This window comes from Terrapene carolina, unplaced genomic scaffold, assembly GCF_002925995.2.
Source record: "Terrapene carolina triunguis isolate 2854851 unplaced genomic scaffold, T_m_triunguis-2.0 Scaffold42, whole genome shotgun sequence".
In the NCBI taxonomy this organism is placed as follows: Eukaryota; Metazoa; Chordata; order Testudines; family Emydidae; genus Terrapene; species Terrapene triunguis.
The window spans coordinates 47,364,191-47,374,380 of NW_020664393.1; the positions used below are offsets into that span (position 1 = coordinate 47,364,191).

At 39.5% G+C, this 10,190-nt stretch overlaps 1 protein-coding gene across 1 annotated transcript; it reads right to left on the reverse strand.

The window, feature by feature from the left end:
* Window positions 1-7,589: 7,589 nt before the first annotated feature.
* Window positions 7,590-9,904, reverse strand: LOC112125518 (protein CLN8-like). The gene is made up of 2 exons (XM_024223921.2): window positions 9,268-9,904; window positions 7,590-8,185 (listed from the first exon to the last, which is right to left on the reverse strand). The coding sequence occupies exons 1-2, from the start codon at window positions 9,808-9,810 to the stop codon at window positions 7,862-7,864; spliced, it is 867 nt and encodes a 288-aa protein (XP_024079689.2). The 5' UTR covers window positions 9,811-9,904; the 3' UTR covers window positions 7,590-7,861.
* Between the last annotated feature and the right edge of the window lie 286 nt (window positions 9,905-10,190).

Consider the following 10,190-nt stretch of genomic DNA (forward strand, 5'->3'; position numbering starts at 1 on the left):
TTCTCACAGGGCAGTATGCCTCAGCACGGGCCTCCCAGGGCTAAGTTCTTAAAGGCACAGTGTGTCCCAATGCCGAGACACTACAGCTCTTCTCTATCTGATATAGCGTGCTGAGGTGCTACAGGAGACTTGATTCAGTGAAATATTTTACATATAGCCCCTCAAAAACTATGTGTCACACATTTTGAAAATAAAAAGAAACCATTATCAGTTTATATGTCTATATGAAGTCTCATAACAGTTCACAAATTTGTCTTATCTGCTGCTGTGATTCCCTGAATTGTGCTCCCTTCCTTTTAACCCATTTTGAATATAGCTTTGCTCCTTTTACAATGTCATTTTTAGTACTCTTATTACTCTTACGACTTCATCATTTACCTTTTTTATCATTGTGCAGATGCATGTCATTGTGCTATTTAATTTTTAGTTTAATAGCAAATAATCATCAAAATATTTATAAGTAAATAGTTGCTAGTAGTTTTAGCAATAACATCTGTATTTCTAGTATAGCACTAGCTATGTTTTTTACTGTGATTTTTAATTTGGAATTTTTAATTCTATCTTTTTCTTCTTATTTTTATAGTACAAGTTTATTCTGTTGGATCATTTGACTTCCAGTCTGACTGATGTCCTGGCCTGTTGTCAAAACTTCATTTGCATTTGATCCACCAAAGGGGATGGCCTTTTGCAACTGTTATTTTGCCTCTCAATCCAGCCCCTAGTGCTTTTTCACATGTTATTGCTTGTGTGTAGAACTTGGTCTCAAATATTCAATAAGGGCAGTACACTATCTCATATTACATCCATCTCAAGGGCAAAAATCTTCTGTAATTTTTGCTGAACATAAGAACGGCCACAGAGGGTCAGACCAATGGTCCATCTAGCCCAGTATCCTGTCTTCCAACAATGGCCAGTGCCAAAGCTTCAGAGGGAATGAACAGAACAGGCAATCATTCAGTGATCCATCGCCTGAAGTCCACTCTCAGCATCTAGCAGTCAGAAGTTTAGGAACATCCAGCCTCAGAGCATGGGATTGCATCCCTCATCATCTTGGCTAATAGCCACTGATGGACCTATTGTGAGGAACTTATCTAATTCTTTTCTGAACCCAGTTAACAGTTTTGGCTTTCACAACACAATGAAAACACATCTACAACCCCAAGATAGCATGACAACCACAAGAATCCCAAAATCATGAGTTTAATGTCCTCAAGTCAGGACATTAAAAAACAAGAAATTAATGATATTGGTTCTTTTTATGTGCCTCTTTGTTCTTGAGCCTTTAGGATGCAGTAGGCCTGGTTCCACAAAGCAGGAGCCTAAACACCTGAATGAATCTTAGCCTTGCCTCATATTTTTCCTGTTACCTCTCCCAAACATTTCATATACCTAATCCATACCTACACTACACATTTTTATTAACTCAAGTTACGTCACCATAGACTCTCCACATGTTAGTATGTCACATGTGCGTATGCCTATTTGACTCCTTGTGTCGGCACTGAGCAGACTCACCAGAAATCCTTGTATCGATTAAAAGTGTGGTGCATCATGGATAGGTATCCCACTGTGCAACTCGCTACCATCGACTGTACTGTATTTTTGAAAGTTTGGGCAATGCATGCTGGGGCCAAAATGGGTCGCACACGGATCAACTTCACTTAGTGCAGTGTTCATCATCCCATAATTTTATACATATCCCATATGTAAAATTACATATAATTTTTGCACCTTTTTTCCTAAATCCCACAAACCCACGTGGCCCTCCTCACCATCTGCCATCTCTGACGCACGGAGCCTGCACAGCTCTGCACGTGACACAGCACATTGAGTGATATATAGCATAAGACTGATACAATAACATGAAACCAAGTGCATATATATGAGCACTAAGTTGTTGCAACCATTCATTAAATACAGAAAGGCTCATGAAACATGTACGGAAACTGTAAGAAAAAGCGAAAGCCACTTACACAGTCGGCAAATGTAAAATTTCACATCCTTCATCTACCAAGTAACTGGAAAATCCACAATTGGAGCAAAAGAGAAAAACTGATGGGCAGAACTGCGAACCATTCATCCTAAAGGTATTCAATACCAAATTTTCATTATTATTTGTTAATGATGTGTAATTATGTGTTTTCTAAATAGAAGTGTTATTAGTTTGTAGAAACGTATTTACAGCATAAAGATATCAGGTCTGTAGGAACCGCACAAGAAGCTCTGACTACGTTTAAAAGAAAAATAGCAAATCTTTTAATGAAGGTGTCAGGTAATAACTTTGTTACATATATCTAGTGAGCCCATAGTATATCGGAAGATAACAGGAAGAGTGGAATTATGTTACATAAAGGTGTGACGAAGTGGGAATGTTCTTGATGTGTTATTTGAATGCTGAGTGGGGAGTATTGACCTGGGAAGGTTGCAGGGGAGTTTTGCTGGGGCTGGCTGCATTGGGGAAGGGAGCATACCTGAGCATGTAACCTGAGAACCCAGGAGGGGGGTTGGAGGCCAGGTGACACCTCTGCCCAGGAAACTGGACAAAGGACAGAAAGGCTGGGGGAGGAGCTGGGAAAAGGCCAGAAAGGAGGGGGCTGAAGGGTGTGTTCAGGTTTGGAGCTGGCTGGAAGATGGAGAGTGGTGACCCGATGGGGCTTGGGCTTCCCAACGGGGCTGTGGCCTCCCTGGGGCCCCCAGATGGACCTAACTAAAGGGGGAGGGGGCTGTTGTCGGTACCGGCAAGACCTGTTTTGGACTGTGTTCCTGTCGTCTAAATAAACCTTCTGTTCAACTGTCTGGCTGAGAGTCATGGTGAATCACAAGAAGCCGGGGGTGCAGGGCCTGGTCTCTCCCACACTCCGTGACAAAAGGTTATCTTAATACACCTACAGTGGGGTATGTCATAGGCTATGTCAGAGTCTAATAGTGACTCTGTATGAATATTTTCTTTAAGTACTGAAAAATGTGGAGCAGGTGAATAGTTGTCATTGATAGAGCAGTGAAATGTAATTGGATTTCATTATATCCACCAGCGGTAAGGTAAAAATTTGAGAAACAAACAAACTGGTGACTGGTTTACTAAATATAATTTAAAATATACCTCCCTCAAATACTTGCAAACCCAGTTAATTAATTGAAATAATTGACATAAATGAATAAATCAAGATTTCTATTTAGAGTTTTGGTCACAACGTAATCATCATTTGAGTACGGTACATTGTATTGATTTTTCAGAGTGCATAGAGTACTGCATATACTGCAACTTTGTCACTTGCAGAAAAGAAAATGAAGATTGCACGATGGTAAGAAACACAACATTGTATGAGAAACACACACTGTATGTTGGAACAGATAAGTCCAATCCCACAAAGCCATGTGGCCCTCCTCACCATCTGCCATCTCTGACGCATGGAGCATGGAGCCTGACACAGCAAATTGAGTGATATATAGCATAAGACTGATACAATAATATGAAAGCAAGTGTATATATATGAGCACTAAGTTGTTACAACCATTCATTACATAGAGAAAGGATCATGAAACATGTACAGAATCTGTAAGAAAAAGCGAAACCCACTTACACAGTCGGCAAGTGTAAAATTTCACATCCTTCATCTACCAAGTAACTGGAAAATCCACAATTGGAACAAAAGAGACAAACTGATGGCAGAACTGCGGACCACTCATCCTAAAGGTATTCAATACCAAATTTTCATTATTATTTGTTAATGATGTGTAATTATGTGTTTTCTAAATAGAAGTGTTATTAGTTTGTAGAAACGTATTTACAGCATAAAGACATCAGTTCTGTAGAAACCGCACAAGAGGCTCTGACTACGTTTAAAAGAAAAATAACAATTCTTTTAATGAAGGAGTCAGGTAATAACTTCATTACATATACCTAGTGAGCCCATAGTATATCACAAGATAACAGGAAGAGTGGAATTATGTCACATAAAGGTTATCTTAATACACCTACAGTGGGATATGTCATAGGGTATGTCAGAGTCTAATAGTGACTCTGTATGAATATTTTCTTTAAGTACTGAAAAATGTGGAGCAGGTGAATGGTTGACATTGATAGAGCAGTGAAATGTAATTGGATTTCATTATATCCACCAGCGGTAAAGTAAAAATTTGAGAAACATAGACTGTTTTCCCAAATATAATTTAAAATATACCCCCCTGAAATACTTGCAAACCCAGTTAATTAATTGAAATAATTGGCATAAATGAATAAATTAAGATTTCTATTTAGAGTTTTGGTCACAACGTAATCATCATTTGAGTACATTGTATTGATTTTTCAGAGTGCATAGAGTACTGCATATACTGTAACTTTGTCACTTGCAGAAAATGAAAGATTGCATGATGGTAAGAAACTCAACATTGTATGAGAAACACACACCGTATGTTGGAACAGATAAGTAAGCAGAATATGATGGTTTGTAGTACAAGAACAAAGGCCATGGCCCAACATCTAGCCAATTGCATAGGGACCCAGTGTAATAACCAGCCTAAGGATCAAGGTTCTTGTAATAATTCCAGTAACAAACATTTTCACCACTGCTGATAGTCATATCTTGAGTAATGATTATATGTTGAAGGAATATCATTTTATAAATGTTATGAGTAAACAGAAATTATGTTTAGTATTATTAGTTCTGTAATTTCATTTTCTCATCTAGTACTTATCAAAGGTCCAGTGTGACTCTTGTAAGAGGAGGGGACATATGCCTTGCCTTCCAGAGGGAACTAATGAAGAAAACCTAACTGATGAGAAGAAAGAGTATAAGTGCAACAAGTATGCATAGTTCAGATGTTAACCTAATATGTATATTATATAATTGTTTTGTTAAGAGAAATATTTTGGTTTTCTTGGAATAATGCAGTTGGAATATAAACGAGTAATAGAGAAGTTTACTTGTACTGTTCATTTCAGTATAGAAAAAAGGTGTTAATAACTATCTATACATATATTTTGATGCTTGTTTTTGAAAAAAATTTGGAACGGAAAGTAAACAGTTCTTGTTTATATACCTGGTTACAATAATAAAGTTTTTAAATTTTGAAAAATACCTCTTTTTATTTGTGTCCATGTTTACAATGGCGATTTCAAAATGGTAGCAAATTGTAACAGGACATCAATATGCACCACGGCTTGCTACCTCTCACCTTTGTCCAAGGGTAGCTAATTGCGATGGATGGTGATGCCCTGTCAGAATTTGCTAAACATGGACCAGAGGATGTGAAAGGTACCCCGAATCAGACGATGTGAAAGGTGAGAGGTAGCAAATTGCAACAAATGACCCCATCACAATTAGCTATCCTGACCAGACATGAAAGATCAGAGATAGCAAATTATGACAAAGAGACCGCCAGTTCTTCAGAATTCATCACCACTGGCCAAAATTGAGGGAAAGTATCAAATTATGACAGGGCAGCTTGTGTGTCAGAAGCTGTTACGGGTAGCAAAATGTGTCGGTGGCGGCTTTTGATGCCTCACTTGCCAGCCATACATGCTAGACCCAAGGATTGCTCAGTTCAGTTAACATTCCTTATGCAGCTGAAATACATGAACAAATACATCTTCAGAACTGAATAAAAATGACATGGGTGTTTACAGGCCTGTTCAACAGCCTCACTGCCAGGTTTTCACACCTTTTCAGAATGTGACAGTACTGGAAGGATGGCTGGAAAGACCAAATTATAGTAACTCCTCACTTAAAGTCATCCTGGTTAACGTTGTTTCATTGTTACGTTGCTGATCAATTAGGGAACATGCTCGTTTAAAGTTGTGCAATGCTCCCTTCTAATGTCCTTTGGCAGCCGCCTGCTTTGTCCGCTGTTTGCAGGAAGAGCAGCCCGTTGCAGCTAGCCGGTGGGGGCTTGGAACCAGGGTGGACTGGCAGCCCCCCTACCAGCTCCCCTTATCAGTTCCCCGCTCCCCAAAGTTCCCTGTGCAGCAGCTGCCCAGCAGTCTAGCAATTGCAACTGTCCCTCCCCCCACTTCCATATGCAGCTCCTGCCCTCTGCCTTGGAGCTGCTCCCTGAGACTCCTGCTTGCTGTGTGGGAGGGAGGGGAAGAAGAGGGGGGCTAATGTCAGGGTGTCCCCCTCCCCCCGCATACCCCATCTTCCATAGAGCAGGAGACACACACACCAGGGCTCAGGATGGAGGGAGCTTGCTGGCAGGAGCTGCGGTCTCAGCAAGCTGATCTAATTAACAAGGCAGCGTACTTAAAGGGGAAATGCACATCTCTCTCTCTCTCACACATAGTGTGTGTCTCTGTCTGCGATGCTGTCTCCCCTCCCTCCATTCCTGCTGCCTTGTAGAATGTGAGAGTTAACCCTTGAGGGCCCAGCCAATTGCTAGTTCATCATTTAGCAGTAAGGCATTCCCTGGGAAATATCCCACCCTCTGACTCCTTCACCTCAACCAAGCTTCACAATCATCATCACTGTGTACCAGTATTAAATTGTTTGTTTAAATCTTATACTCTGTGTGTGTATATATATATAATATAGTCTTTTGTCTGGTGAAAAAAAATTCCCTGGAACCTAACCCACTCATTTACATTAATTCTTATGGGGAAATTGGATTAGCTTAACATCGTTTCACTTAAAGTCGCATTTTTCAGGAACATAACTACAACGTTAAGTGAGGAGTTACTGTATTTTACAGGAAGGCATTTCATTCAGCCTCCGGAGACTCTCCTTGCTCTCAAGGTGCTCAGAATGGCTGAGACAGTCACTGATGAGGTCATAAATGCGTTCATATGCCTAGTTTACCATTTGAAGACCAACATTATGACACTTGCAGAGCTATGTCGGTGGATGTTTTCCAAGCAGCAGGCAAACGGAAAAAAATTGTCATTGACAAGGGATGCATTTATATTTGCTATCAAGAGGGCAAAGTATCAGGCAATGGAATGGCTCTGGGATGATTGACCGCATCCAAAATTGTCTTCTTCTATCTGGCACTAATGGATCTTGGAGGATGGAATGATCACACTAATTATGCATAAAATACCATGCACTCCTTCAGCTAATCAAAAGCTCATGTACAAAGACCAGATGCCCACCACCCTGCAAATGTCTGGCTAGCCGTCTACCTTAACAGAGATGTGTGAGTGTGATGTGGATGACGATCAATGTGACGTGTCTAGCAGTGGAGCCCTAGACGGAGATCACACAGATAATGACTTTGATGAATACATGTTTTCAGTCCTACATGTCAAGGCTAAACTCCCTAGGATTACCAAAGGTCAATGTCATTTTCATCTAAGCAATGCATCCCTCTGTTAAAGTATAATTTTTAAAATTGATATTTCTATATTTTCTCAAATAGATATATACATAATTGTTTTAGGTTTGTCACCATTATGTTAATGGGAGAAAGATATTATACAAACGCCTAAATTGACCCATTTCTGACAAAGTTGTATTATCAAAAGTTCCACCAGCTGGAGGACCTGGAGATGGCAGCTGAAGGGTGGGAGGTGGAGGGTAGGCATAAGCTTCAGATACATCTGAAGAAGTGAGGTTTTTACCCACGAAAGCTTATGCCCAAATAAATCTGTTAGTCTTTAAGGTGCCACCAGACTCCTTGTTGTTTTTACTAAAATTACTGGTATGAATCCTGACCGAGTCAAAGATTGTGTGTGTGTACTTTAAATATAGACAGAAACAATTTTAAAACACTTTTGATAAATGATTATAGTACACTGATAGCAAACTGTGAAGGGATCAATATATTGATAGACTTCTTGTAAGCAATTCTATTTTCATGGACTTGGTAGTAAATCTGCACCATATTCTTCCAGACATATTTTCCAGTTACCCTAACAGCTGTTGCAGCACTATATCCTCTTCTTCTGAAATGTTTCACTATTTAATTTACCAGAAGATCCATTTTCCACTGCTGTATTTGGAAAGTTCCTGTCAACTAGACCGAAGAGCCGCTGAGTTGATCTGTACGTCCAGTATGGATTAAATATTAATGTAAGTGTACTTAACCCCATGAAAAAGACAATAAAACAGGGAAGTCCCAGATTTTCCACCATTTCATTCCAATTGGAAATATACACCCACCACATGTGATAAATAAGGACCATGCGACAGTGAAACATATGGATATTTCCCCATTGGTTTGCCTTCCAAAAAAGGGTATTAGCATAGCCAATCTGGAAGAGACAACAACCAAGAAAGAGAAATGAGATTGCAGCTTCAAGATAAGGCAGTCAGTGTTTTCTATAAGTAAGAGATATATTTAGCTTTCCTGTTGTATTTAGTGTAAACTGCCATACACACACATTCTCTCAATCATTTTTCTCTGGAGTGCTAAGAGATTGCACATTTATATAGCACCTTTTGTCCAGCAGAATTCTAAACCACTTCGCCACCTATGTGCATTTAACATCACATAGATGAAGCTACCTGTTGAAGGGAGGAAGACAATCAAAACAAAGCACCTGTCACAAAAGTGCAGGGAGTCTGGGAAGTTATGGCAAACACCTCCCAAGCAAACCTTGACTCTAACTGCTCTAGCACCTACATGCACAGACAGGACCTTCAAGTTTAAGTTCTCATTAAAAGCATCACAGGAGGGCTGAGGTGAACGTGTCAGGGCTTATGGCTATAGTTTTAAAGAGTCCAGATATTTTAGAATTTATGCTTAAGCCACTAAGACAGACCGCTTGGAACTGATTGCGGTTTCAGAAGCAGGGCTGATTTCTTTTCTCCCTACAAGCATGGAAGATCTCTTCAAAGCTGTTCTCCCTCTCTGCATCCATAGAATATACATACACTCTCAGATGTGTGAACACACATGCACACACCTTTAGTCTCCAGCAGAAATTCAATGGTCTATATTAAGCTTGTTGGAGCTGATGAGCTATTCTTATGTTACTATTTTCAGTCTTAAACAAATATTTTAAAAATAGAGTTTAGTCACCTAATCTTTAGTCCTGTGCACTAGATCTCAACTAGTGAGTCTGTAAAGTAATTTTTAAAAATCTTTCAATTTTCTTTCTGTGCTACAAAGTGGGCAAAAATGTTTAATATCTAAGTATTTTAGCATGTTATAATTAAGGATCACCATGGCCATTTCACTTCAAGTTTGGAAGGAAAAATTCTTCCTTGATCCCAGAACTAATCTCTTAATTTGGAGGCCAATATTTCTTTGCAGATATTTTTTGAGCAGGAGGCAATGTGAGCTTTATAATGGAAACTTCTATCACCAATAATAAATACACCAAGTTATTACCTTTAAAAGCACATTGGAGATGCAGGTTGAAGGAGCACTCATCTCAAGTAGCAGTCCCATCAGGGGTAGATAGTGTCCAGACTTTATGTTTGTTATCACACCAACAAGCCCAACAAAGGCAAATAAATGATGAACCACTGAGGGCACATCAAACATCCTGAAAACAATATTAGACACATGAATAACTACATTTTCATGCAAGAAGAAGCCAGCAGCTATTAAGCAGTGAAACCAGCTCCACTTTTGCGGTGCATACAGTTGGTCAGCTTGAAAAACTGGATCTATGAGCAAGGCCCACAAGCCAGCTCCACAACTCTGAACTGCAAACAGGCCACGTGTTATAGATATATTCCAAAAGGCCTTCTCCTTTCCCGACAAAGTGCGATAACTGGTACTGATCCATGATGACAGCCAGTGAGCTAGAAGAAATACTCCCAGGTAGATAAAAAATCCAGCTGCTAGTAACTTCAAACGAACATCCCACAGAACATAGTCCCAGTCAAATATGTCTCTGGATGTTGCGCCATGATTTGCAAGATTCATTTCTTCTTCTCTAATTCGAAATATTTGGAGGGAGTCTGAAGGTTCCCAGCCACATGTTGGTCTATGTTAAAGCTACTGAGCCTGTGCTGTTACACGGAGCATCTGCAATTTAAAAAAAAGAAAAGAAGAGATGCGTAGAGAATGGCCCAGTGTATATATATATATATATATATATATATATATATATATATGATCTCCCCATTTATGAAAGCGTCACTAATACTTCCACTAATATTTCCCAACAGTTCACAAAAAGACCCTCAAAATAAAATAACCTACACAAAGTTGGCCCAGTCAGCTAAACACTGTTATGTGGCCACCTTACTTTTTTCAATAACCTAAAAAAAACAACTGAGGCTTACAATTCTCCAGCGGAATAT